Below are 12,590 nucleotides of genomic sequence, written 5' to 3'. Positions count from 1 at the left end.
CTGGTCTTTGTTGATCTTTAAATGTGGGTCAGAGTTGTATCCATTTTCCATGCTTATTCAATCTGTACCTTTAGCAAATTAAATTAAAAGATGCATTGCAATAGGAAAGACCTTTCTAAAGTACTGAAGAGCAATGGTGTCTCTCTGGAGACTAAGGTGCATCTGATACAGACCATGGTCTTTGCAATCACTTGTTATGCATCAGAGAGTTGGACAATGACAAGGGAGGATAGAAGGAGAATTGATTGCTCTGAGCTGTGGTATTGGAGAAGAGTATTAAGGGTGCCATGGACTGCTAAGAAAACAAACAGATTCATCCTGGAGAGGGTTAAACAAGGCTGCTCCTTGGAGGCAAGGATTCTGAGGCTTCGTCTGACATACTTTGGTCATGTTGTAAGGAGGGACAGGTCCTTGGAGAAGGACATCATCCTTGGGAGAGTGGAGGGATGGCGCAGGAGGGGAGGGCCCTCTATGAGGTAGATTGATTCAGTGACTGGTGTAATCGGGATGGGTGCGTTGGAGACGGTGAGATTGGCACAGGACAGAGCAGAGTTTAGGGCTGTTGTACATCGGGTCGCTATGAGTCGCAAGTGACTCGACGGCACATAACAACAACAACCTTTAGCAAATAATTTAAGAAACTAGAATTTGTAAAGAAGAATAGTTAAAGGAAGACTCATCTACTGAATTATGCAGATGACAAAATGTGCTTTATGAGAATTAAGAGGCCTTGAAATGCTTGCTGCAGAAGATCAAAGATTACAGTCTTCAATACGGGTTATATTTCAACATCAAGAAAACAAAAATTCTTACCACCAGGCCAACAGGCAACATCACGATAGAAGGAGAAAAAAAAATAATAAGCCCGCTGTCAAAAACCTCCTCAAAATAGTGAAGAGCAATGATGTTAGTTTGAAGACTAGCACATGATTCAGGTCATGGTCTTTTTTAAAATAAATTTTTTAATTGTGATTTTAATGAAAGTTTACAGAAAACTTGGATTTTCATTCATTCATTGTTGCACATTTTTACCCTCCTCCCTTCCTTCTTTTCCTGTCACCAATTCACTTTTTTTAAAAAAAAAATTATTCGTTATTGCACAATTAACCTTCTACTTCCCCTCCCCCTAGTCCTTTTTGCAATGTACCTCTTATTCTGGGCTATTGTCATACCTATAATGCCTTCTCTTATATTCCTTTTAAACAGTTCTTTCCTTCCTCTATTCTGGTGCAATGTTCATTATCTATCCACTCTTATCTTATTTTCTTCCCAAACCTTCATATCAGACCTGTTTTATATCAGTGGTACTATGCAATATTTGTCCTTTTGTGGCTGAGATATTTCACTCAGCACAACATCCTGCAGGGTCACCCAAGTTGTGTAATGGTTTCCCCCCAGGAATAGTCTCTTCAAAGCAATCTTTATTTTTATTACAAAGTCAGGTGCCATTGAGTGGTCTCTGAATCATAGTGACCCTGTGTGCAACAAAATGAATCCCGGGTGGATCCTGCATCACCCTCAATCTTTGCTGTTCTTTTAAGTCCATTGTTGCCATCACTGTGTCAGTTCATTTCATTGAGGGTTTTTATCTTTTGTCAAACCTCTACTTTTACCCCCTCTTCTCTGCTGTTTCTTTAAATTGTTGTAATTATTAATTTTAATGAAAATTTAGACACTTTGGATTTCCATTCATTCATTGTTGCACTTTTCTCTTTGCCAAACCCCCTCCCCCACCACCACCCTTTGCTTTGAAAAGTAAAAGAAAAGTTTCTCCATGGTTTTACAATCCCTCCCTCCAGGTACACTCCACTATGCAGCCTTCGCTCTGGACTCCTGTCATGACAATAATACCTAATCACATATCCCTTTTAAACAGTTCTCTCCCTCATCTGTTTCAATGCAGTATGCATTATTTATCCCATCTTTCTCAATTTCCCCCCAACCTCGATGTCAATCCTGTTTTACAACAGTGGCACTATGCAGTATTTGTTCTTTTGTGACTGAGATATTTCACCCCTCCAGGGTCACCCATTTTGAATAATATTTCATGATTTTTTTTTCAATGTAGTGTAGTATTTCATTGTGTGAATATACCACAGCTTCTCTATCCATTCGTTTGTTGATGGGCACTTATTTTTTCCAATTCCTTGTTATTGTGAACAAAGCCATGATAAACATGGGTGTGCATATATCTGCTTGGGTGGCAGTTATGGTCTCTTTGAGGTATATTCACAGTAGTGGAATTGCTGGGTCAAATGGTCTCTGTATTTGCAACTTTTTGAGCAAGCGCCACACCACCTTCCACAGTGGTTACACTAGTTGTGTAATGTTTTATGAGTTCACTGTTTTTCAGTGCTGCATAATATTCCACTGTATGAATATACAATAGTTTTTCAATCCATTCATTTGTTGATGGACATTTGGGTTGCTTCCATCTCTTTGATATTGTAAATAATGCAGTAATAAACCTGGGTTTGTGTATCTTTGTTTGGATGGCAGCTATGGTTTCTTTAATATATATTCCCATTGCTGGGTCAGTCGGTATTTCTATTTTCAACTTTTTGAGAAAGTGCCAAACTGCTTTCCATAGTGGTTACACCGTTTTACATTCCCACCAGCAGTGAATAAGGGTTTCCATCTCTCCACAACCCTGCCAGCATTTTGCTGCCCTGCTGAAATTTTGCTTTTGTTGCTGGGGTGAGATGATATCTCATAGTTGTTTTATTTGCATATCTCTGATAGCTAGGGATTTTGAACATTTCTTCATTTGTTTGTTTGAGGCCATAGTCTTTTCAATCACTTGCTATGTATGCATCTGAGAACTGGACTATGAGTAAGGATGATAGAAGAAAATGAAGAAGAAATCCTTTTCTATTGTGGTGCTAGAGAAGAGCACTCAATATCCCATGGGTTTTGGAAAGAACTTGGAGAAATTGCAGCCAGAGTACTCCTTAGAGGCAAGAATTGCGAAGCTTCATCTCATACTTTGGGTATGCTATTAGGAAGGGTATTAGTTAGAAAGGGAAATGATGAGAAGACCTTCTACAAGATGGATTGACACAGTGACTGCAGCAATGGCTCAAGTGTGTCAGAGATGATGCAGATGGCACATGACAGGTTTCAGATCCCTTGTTCATAGTGTTGCTATGAATCTTACTCAACTCAACAGTACCTAACAACAGCAATCCTAAAAAGAATTCTAAAAGTACTTCAGCCATTTAATAAACACATTTGACTTTTAAAACCACTACATTTCCTCCTAACCACCTTTGGGGTTTTATGGTAATATGGTGAAGGAAATAGACTGAAACTGCCTACTGACCTGAAACACCTTGCAGAAAAAGAATTATTCCTTTGGTGGGTGACATTTGGTTTTCCCTGAAGATGAGAACTGACCAAGGCAAATGTTAAATGCTCATTCAAAAAGCCAAAATAGTAATAACCATCAATGATGATTTAAACAAATTCACACAGAAGATTCTGGCTTCTTTTGGGGGAACAGGGTGAAGTTTTAATGCACAAGTTTATTTATAGTATGATAGAAATCCAAATTAAGGGTACCATCTCTAGGAAAAGGTCTTCTTTCTCAGTTATGGAGGAAATGAATTTTCTTCAACATCTGTGTGTCCAGCATTCCCTGGAGATTTCCATTTCTCAGTTTTCCTTGATATGTAGTGGCTTTGTCATACATGGCCCCAGGTCCAAAAAAACATGCTCCACTCCTGTCAGTTGTTTCCTAGGTTCTAACCTAGTAGTATTAATTAGACAATAATTCTTTGATTCATCAATGTTTAATAAATTCCTTGATCAAAAGAAGGCAACTGTATAGAAAAAAATAATGAAGCCCTTTTTGATCAAAACAAAATTATTTCATTAAATTAAGATTTTACTAAATTAGGGGCTGTGCTGGTTGTGTAGACTGTTGAGATTTGCACTGCTGACAGAGAGGCGATGCTTCTCTGGTGGCTTAAATCCACCAGTGGTCAATGGGAGATATATGAGCAGTCAGTCTCCTTGTGGGCAGTGTACAGCCTCCAAAAACCTACTGGAGAGCGTCAGCTATGAGTTGATTCTGACTCAATGGCAATGAGTTTTTAGTTTTGCGGAATTAAATATTTTTCTTCTCATTTACTAGTCATCCTAAGGGTGAACTTTTAAAAAATTCCTATTATCAAGCTATGTTAATTGTTAGCAGCTATCAATTAACAAGAGGATATTTTCTGCCAATCATTTCAAGATGTGAAAGAAATACACCTAAAAAACCTGGGTTCTGACACAGTACACTGCATAAAATGGCCTTAAAAATATTTCTTTGACAATAAGGAAATAGAGGCCGAGACTATGGGGGCAGGGAACCCACAAAAACAAAACCTCAGACATTTAATCTCTATTTGGGCTTCCCAGACAACTGGGAAGGTTTCAACTGAGGGAGCCTGATGTATGTAGAATTATTATTGCCAACTCCAGCCAATCCAACCTGGATATATTTTGTATTAGTATAGACAGTATAGACAATTTTATTAATTTATCTAAAAATACACATTGCAATGTTGTTATGTGCCATTAAGTCACTTGTAAGTGACCCTATGTACAACAGCTCTAAACCTTGCTCTATCCTGTGCCAATCTTACTGTCTTCGACACACCTACCTCCATGACCCCAGTCACGGAATCAATCCACCTCATCTGGCTCATAGAGAGTATTCCTCTCCTGCGCTGTCCCTCCACCCTCCCAATCATGATGTTCCTCTCCAAGGTTTGGTCCATCCTTGCAACATGTCCAAAATATGTCAGAAGAAGTTTCAGAATCCTTGCCTCCAAGGTGCTGCCTGGTTTAACCCTCTCTCAGATGAACCTGTTCATTTTCTTAGTAGTCCATGGTATATTCAATACTCTTCTCCAACAACACAGCTCAAAGGCATGAATTCTCCTTCTGCCATCCCTAGTCATTGTCCAGCTCTCTAACGCATAGCAAGTGACTGCAAAGACCATGACCTGTATCAGGCACACCTTAGTCTCCGGACTGACATCATTGCTCTTAGTACTTTTGAGAGTTCCCTAACAGCCGACTTTTCCATTGCAATATGTCTTTTACTTTCCTGGCTGCTGGTGCCAAGAATGTTGACTGTGGAGCAAAGCATACTAAAGCTGTTAATACTGTTGTTAACTGCGAGTCTTAGATGACTCTAGCGATGAGTCATAGATGACTCATAGTGATCCTATGAAGGAAAGATCTGAATTTACCTAAGCATTTATATCCAATGTTTCCCTATTTCTTTAACCCGCCCTTTTTTGTGACTGCAATAAAAAACTAACCAATCAATGATTTTGACTGCAATAAAAAACTAACCAATCAATGATTTTATGGTAATCCTTGCTTCTGGCTCTTATTTTGTCTATGTTTGGGGCCTACTCTGAAGTTTTATTTTCCCCCTTATATGAACAGATTGTTTCCACCTGGATGTCTTGTTAATACCAGATAAATTCCCTAAACCTTTCTTAAAGGTTCAGTGGTTTTTACCCTACAGTCTCTCTATGCATGTTCTGGCTCATTTTGTAGCAATTTTATATTTATGTAACAGAGCTTTTAGATTTTAAATATCTAAAGTAAATATTTTCCTAATAAAGAAGAAAAACTCCCTTTGGAGGAACCCTGGTGGTGCAGTATTCAAAGCATTTGACTGATAACCCAAAGGTTTTTAGTTCAAGCACATAGCCTTCAGTGGGAGAGGAGGCAGCAATCTGTCCCATAAAAATGACAGCCTTGGAAACCAGTGAGACAGTTCTACAGGATCCTTGTGAGTTGGAGGCAATTCAAAGGCAATGAGGGGTGTTTGGGGGAGTTATATTTCCTTTCAACCTCTAGTTGCTTAAGTCCTCCATTTTTCTGCCATCCTCTTTAGCCCTATAAACATATTTCCATGTATCAACTTTAATTAATTAATTAAATTCAGCATTTAATTTATTACTGGAATTAGAGGGGAAATAACGAAGTCTCCAGTTCACTTGGACTCAGGTGGAGAAAGAAGTCAGCTAGCTGTTGCTATTAGTGTTGTTGTTAGGTGCCATCGAGTTGCACGGCAGCTCAGAACAATCCTGGGATCTGAACAGATATGAATTTTTTATGATTCTATGCCATCCTCACAACCTTTGATATTCTCAAGCCTAAGAAGTCAAGAAAGGCACTAAAATTAGCCTTTCTGACTCCTAGAGACCCCAGAGTTGTAGAGTCTATCTGCTGGTTCTTTCCACGGCTCAGCATCAACCTTAATTGAGCCTCTGTAAAACAACTTGGAGGGAGGGATTGCATAGCAATGAAAGAGGTTTTTCTTTTACTCATCAAGGAGAAAAGTGAAGAGGGTGAGCAGGGAGAAAAGTGCAACAATGAATGACTGGAAACCTTAAGTCTCTGTAAACTTTCATTAAATTCAATAAAAAAAATAACAAGTGGCTTTTAAAAAGCATAAATAGTATATTGCTTGTATTTGGGGAGCAAGGACTTTAAACCCTGAAAGTACACCTTTATAATTATAGTATTCCTATGCATAGAATACATTAGACTTATTTAATATTAAGTGGCTTTATATAAGAAAAATTATGTGTAAAAGAAAAATTATTATAAAGAATCAAATAAACTCACAACGACATTGAATATTTATTTTACTTTCTCCTGACAATAGCATTTAAAACATAAAAAAACAAATAAAGCTGTTAGATTTATTTTTAAATGGAGCCATTTTTTTAGAAAGTGAAAAATTGTTTTCCATATTTAATGGCAATAAAGTGGGATATCTTCTATTTTAAAATTATTACTCAAAAAGTAGTATTTTAAGAAATATTTGCTATTATTAACATGATCTATTTCATAGAATGGATACCAATTTCTGAATGTTAATCTGAATATGGGAAAAAATAGCTATGTGCTAAAACCACTGAAAAAATCAAATGTTCTTTTTTTAATAAATGTAGCTTGAAATAAAAAGGAACTTCCTAGTGAATTCAATAAACATTCACATATGGGATTTAAAAAAGAAAAAAACCCATCTTCCTTCCCAACACCCTGCCTCACTCACTTGAAAACAAACTAAAATAAAACAGAAGGATGTGGTAGTTTGAATATCATTACACAACAGCTTGTTTCCACCATGGACATGTCTGGCACACATTGACGATTAGCTTCCTAAAGTTTATTTTATGAAGATTTGTCTAGTTAAACGGCAATACCAAATCGAACATCATTAGAGTGTTAAATTATTAAAATACTTTGACTTTCAATTCACGGAAGAATAAAGATATCAATGACAGTAGGGATTTTTAGTATTTGGTGTTTTTTTTTTTAATTCTCCAACAGTATGTACTGTATGCTTTCGTTATTTGGCAAATCTGTTGAAGTTGAACAAAAATAATGCAGTCTAAACAATATTTCTTCTGTCGTTATGATACAATTCCTTGGGTATAACACACATGCGCTTGTCAAGAGTTAGATTTTTGGAAGTTTTGGTGCATTAACAACAGGATTTGCTTCCTGCAAGTATCTCCTTCCTGAACTCTTGTAATCATAGGTGCAGTTGTGGGTCTCTGCATAGCGATGAGATGCACAGAAGTTGTTTCCACATCTAAAGCACACACACACAAAAAAAAATTACATGTCTATAATTTCTTTGGGAGATCAGAGCTTCCCTTTCAGGTAGTCCAACAGAAGCCCTCTGGTTCTCTTTAGCACTTTCAGAGCTGACAGACATTACCTTTGCACTCATAAAGAAACAAGCACCTTGCAAAAGCACCTCATTTGGCTATAAGTTGATAATAATAATTAAAAAAAAACCAAAACCACTAAGGAATCAAACAGGATATAGACTTTTAGGAAGTAGTAAAATTTTTTAAAAAATTATAAATATGCCTATCATTTCCTTTTAATAAATCTAGGAGAACTCTGAATTTCCTAGAAATTCTAACAAGAAAATGAGATTATGTAAAATCCAGATATTACATAAAACTATTTGCTAACAACAAGATAAGCTGTTTTCATTTCAATAAAGTACATCTGAAGAGCAGCAGTTCTTTTTAACGCCTGGCCTCAATCTAGGGGCAGATACCATTCTTGGATACAAATCACTCCAGTGTTAATGAAATAACTGTGGGTAAAAAAAAAGGTTTTATTTTCTAAACAAATATTTTTTATCAGTAGCAATAAGAAGAAAATATAATTGCTAAAATTCATAGTACATTAACTTTGGTCTTTTTTTTTTTTTTTCAATTTAAAAGTAATTCTTTGGGGATAGGCTTCCTAACCTGCATTGAAACAAAAACCAAACATATCTTTATCAAGACAAATTAAGGCAGGAGAGAATCTGCTTTCCCTTTTTGGAAACTTATGATACTGCCTACTGGCTTTTCACTTCTGCCAGTTGACTGCTAATTGAGCACTACCTTAATGACGACAGTATTATGACTAGCTAATCTAAAGACTTATTTTGCATAATCTGGGTCACCACATAGAAAACATTTCAGCTTCTCCAGCTGGCCAACCTGCCTGCATTTGTAGCTAGTAGCGAGTCCTGTTTTCTTTCCACAAATAAAACAACGCTTTGCTGTTTTCTTCTTTGTTTGAATAGAGGTTTTCACAGGTGGGAGGTGATGAGCACATTCCCCTGTTTGGAGAAAAGACACTTTGATTTCTCAGGCAGAAATTCTAAGTGTGAAATACTATTAAATACAACACATTCTTGACTAAGTAAACGTCTATATCTTAGAAATTAATTTGTGCTAATTTCCTATTTAGGGAGCTCTGGTGGCCTAGTTCAAAGGAAATTACGTTGCTAAGTGAAGGACCACACTTCTCTGCAGTTTGAATCAACCAGCTGTTCCACAGGAGAAAGATGGGCAATCTTCTCCTATGTGATCTGTAGCCTCAGAACCAAATCCAGAGTCAGTTTCAAATCAATGAGAACGATTTTGACTTTGACTTTTCATTTTCATATCTAAAACTATAGTATGGACTAATGTTTCAAAATGGTTTTCCTAGCCCATTAGCTTTGATTTCCACCAGATGGATGGGTGGAAAAATGCAAACTAAGTATCTGTCCTGAAGAGGGCAAAACCAATCTGTTCCTTGGAGGTAAGGATTTTGAGACTCTGTCTCACATCGTTTGCACATGCAGCCAAGAGGGACCACTCTTTGGAGAAGGATGTCATGCTTGGAAGGGTCTAGGACAGCACATGAGAGGAAGATCCAGGATGAGATGGATTGACACAATAACTGGGGTAATCAGGTTGTGTTAGAGACGGTGAGTTTGGCTCAGGATAGAGCAGGGTTTCGCAATATTGCGCATAAGTTCCCTATAATTTGTAGTTGACTGGACAGCATATAACAATTTGTAAACAACTCACAATAGGATTGGTTGGTTTTGCTATCCTACTACATTTAAGACGAGCATGTTTAGTAGTAGAAAATAGGAATCTCATGACTAGTAAAGAAGCAACATAGAACACAGTGTGCATCCTCCTGGGCCAGTGATTCCTGTGCCAGTTAGACCAGGACTTATACAAGAGCAGCAGCAACAGTGAACAGACATGAGACAGAGTTGACCTAGGACTAGTACTCCACTGAGCCAGAGTCAATGACCTCTGCACAAGCTTCCTGGCAAACATTGAGAAAGATGCCCTAATTGGTAGTACTAACACAGTTATGTGACACTGACCTAATGCCTGAAAACTGAAAGTCAAAGGGCCTGTGAGCATGCTTGATTAAGTGTAAGACTGTGAAATTATAACCTGTTGCCAAGCAGAATAAGAATCTCTTATCTTCCCTGATAAAACTCACAATTGTGACTGTGGTTCTGTGAGTTCTCTATAGTCACCACAACAGGTTCACCAGGCAAAACTGTGACATGGGCAGTACCAAGATAACATCAGAAGCGCAGGAGAGTAGAAAAATGTCTGACTTTGTGGAAATATGTTTTGTGCTGTAAGTATTACTGATGGGAACTGTCCTCCTGAATGGAGGTCAGACTCAGCTACCCCCCCAATGCTGCTTGCATTCTCTTTACAAAATCTGTATAAATCTGAGTGAAGTTACAATAAATAGTACTTACTGTTATATATTTAAAGGTGTAACTTTCTATTGATTAGAATGTTTCTAGGATTTTTTTTGTACATGTTGTATTATCTTTAAAGGTAATAATCAGTTTAAATAAAGGATACCAAACTTTGATGGAAATCCAATTAAAATGTCTTGTTAGATATAATATTTAATAAAGCCTTTGATCAATCACTGCCAATTTCATGACTACACGTTGCAATAGGACACTGACCATTTTTCTTTCACGGAGTTGCTATTGGATTTCAACTGCCCGTGATGTGCAGCCTTTGGGTAAACAAAGCAAGTTGGACTATGCCACAAGAGTTCCCCATGATAAACTACAAAATAAGTGTAAACAATTATACCTCAGAAAGTAGCTAAATGATGAGCAAGTTATTTATTCTCTCAAAACTACAATTTGTTAATTTTTAAAAAGATGACAGAAATTAAAAATGCTTTTAGGTCAAACCAATTCACATATGTAAAGGCACTCTAAAAATTAAGTGTTATAGAACCTACCATTAATAGGAACTATGATGATGGCAAACAGCTCAGTTTCACAGTTTACTGGCTTCCAACTCCACAGCACATAACAACAACAACCACCTAGCTTCTTTGTGATATTTTACTTGGATCCACAATTAACACTTACAATAACAGCAGTCAAGAAATTAAAGAAAAGCACTGCATTGGGAAAAATCACTGTCAAGGATCTCTGCAAAGTGTTATAGAGCAAGGATGTTGGTTTAAAGGCTGATGTATGCTTGATTCAAACATACATTTCAATTCTTATGCTTCTGAAAGTTGGACAGTGAAAGAGGACAACAGAAGAATCAATGCCTTTTGAATTGTATTGGAAAAGAGTACTGAATATTTTAAGATGTCAAATATGGACTGCCAAAAGAACAAACAAGTCTATCTTGAAGGAAGTACAATAAGGGTGCTATTTTGAGGTAAAGACGGTAAAAAGTCATCTTATTTACTTTGAACATGCTGTCAGGAGGGACTTGTCTTTGGAAAAAGACATTATGGTGGGAAAGGTCAGAGAAAGAAAGGAAGAGACATTCAACAAGGTAGATTGACACAGTGACTATGATAGTGGGCTACAGTAGATGAAGATGGTTAAGGATGGTACAGGATAGGGCAAAGCTAAGATCTGTTGGTCAGAGGGTTGCTATGAGTCATAATTGACTCAATGGCACCTAACAACAACAAGTTTGGGGACCTGTTATTTATTGCAAGAACCAAAAGAGAACCTATCTGGGGAGAAGAAAATTGCTAGTAAAAAAAGGTAATAAGAGATTTAAAAATCATACCCCAACTAAGCCAAAAATCGACAATAATCTGAATCCCATAATTTTTTAAAAAGAGCACACTCAGAATTATTTCTAAGATCACAGTAAGATAAGAACATGTAAACACCTACTAGATTTAAAAATATGGAGATCTTTAGTGACCTTGTTGTTGCTACATGCTGTCAAGTTGGAATTGCCCCTCTAGGGGAGTTTCAAAGGCAGTAAATTGCACAAGCAGAGACTGTCCATCTTTCCCCCCACGGAGATGCTAAAATTGCACTCATTTCTGCTACTATGCATTGGAAAGGGTTGGTTCTCTTATCCAGAAATAATCAGCTCATCAAAACTAACTTTCCATGAACCTTGATGTTGAGAAATGAGGTTAAGAACATTCTTTGTAGGGGTAGTTTTTCAAACCTCATTCAATGGCAAAAGTCAGTGATTTAGGGTGGGAACTAGATGTTCATTTTTCATGCCACCCCTCTTCTAGGAAATGGAGACCTAGTTCAGTTTTCTGTTTTTTACTTTATTCTCCATAGCTCTCCTACAGGTAATTCTCATAATAATTTCCTTAAGTGAAGAAAAAACAAAACCAAAAACCCTAAGCTTTAGACAAAGCATTTCCTCAGTGCATACAACAAAAAAGTTATTCTATTATCTCTTTAAAAATTCAGTGGTATGCATAATGATGTCATTAGCCTTACAATGTTTTAAAAATACCTGTTGCTTACCTATTCTTTTTCCTGCTGTTGCATTATTTCCACTTATTCCAATACCACGGGCTGACTACAATTAAAACATACAATAACTGCAAAGGTAAGCCAATGTAGAATAGAAAACAAGACCAGCAAGTAAGAAATATGTATTTTTGCTATTAAAATGTGGTCAAATTTACTTTTAAATTATTTAATTAAATTAACTTAGAACCTAATTCTGACATTTAAGAAAGTTATGTTGGAAGCAGGAATGGCATCCACTTCCTAAACAACATGCCTCTGTAAACTCTATGAACTTTGATAAATTACAATAGTTATAGAAAGGCTTCAGGCCTTTTGATCATAGGGTCGCCATGAGTTATGCTCGACTTGATGGCAATCAACACCAACAACAATAATAACAACAATATGTTTATTAAAATAATAAAACCTGATGGTTCAATTATAAGTTCTTATTTGGGAATAATAAATCTTTAGAATTTTAAAAATATAATGATTA

General features: G+C 36.8%; 1 protein-coding gene across 1 annotated transcript in view; it reads right to left on the bottom strand.

Moving 5' to 3' along the window:
* Window positions 1-7,479: 7,479 nt before the first annotated feature.
* ZFAND4 (zinc finger, AN1-type domain 4) overlaps window positions 7,480-12,590 on the bottom strand; it is a 90,720-nt gene continuing 85,609 nt past the window's right edge. The window contains 3 exon segments of the mRNA XM_006897717.1: window positions 7,480-7,615; window positions 8,533-8,650; window positions 12,107-12,161. Coding sequence (XP_006897779.1) covers window positions 7,480-7,615; window positions 8,533-8,650; window positions 12,107-12,161 — 309 coding nt within the window.

Source organism: Elephantulus edwardii, unplaced genomic scaffold (genome assembly GCF_000299155.1).
Source record: "Elephantulus edwardii isolate Elephantulus edwardi_28Jun2011 unplaced genomic scaffold, EleEdw1.0 scaffold00213, whole genome shotgun sequence".
Taxonomy (NCBI): Eukaryota; Metazoa; Chordata; class Mammalia; order Macroscelidea; family Macroscelididae; genus Elephantulus; species Elephantulus edwardii.
Note: the sequence above shows the minus strand (reverse complement) of the source record. Positions and strands in the feature narration are given on the sequence as shown.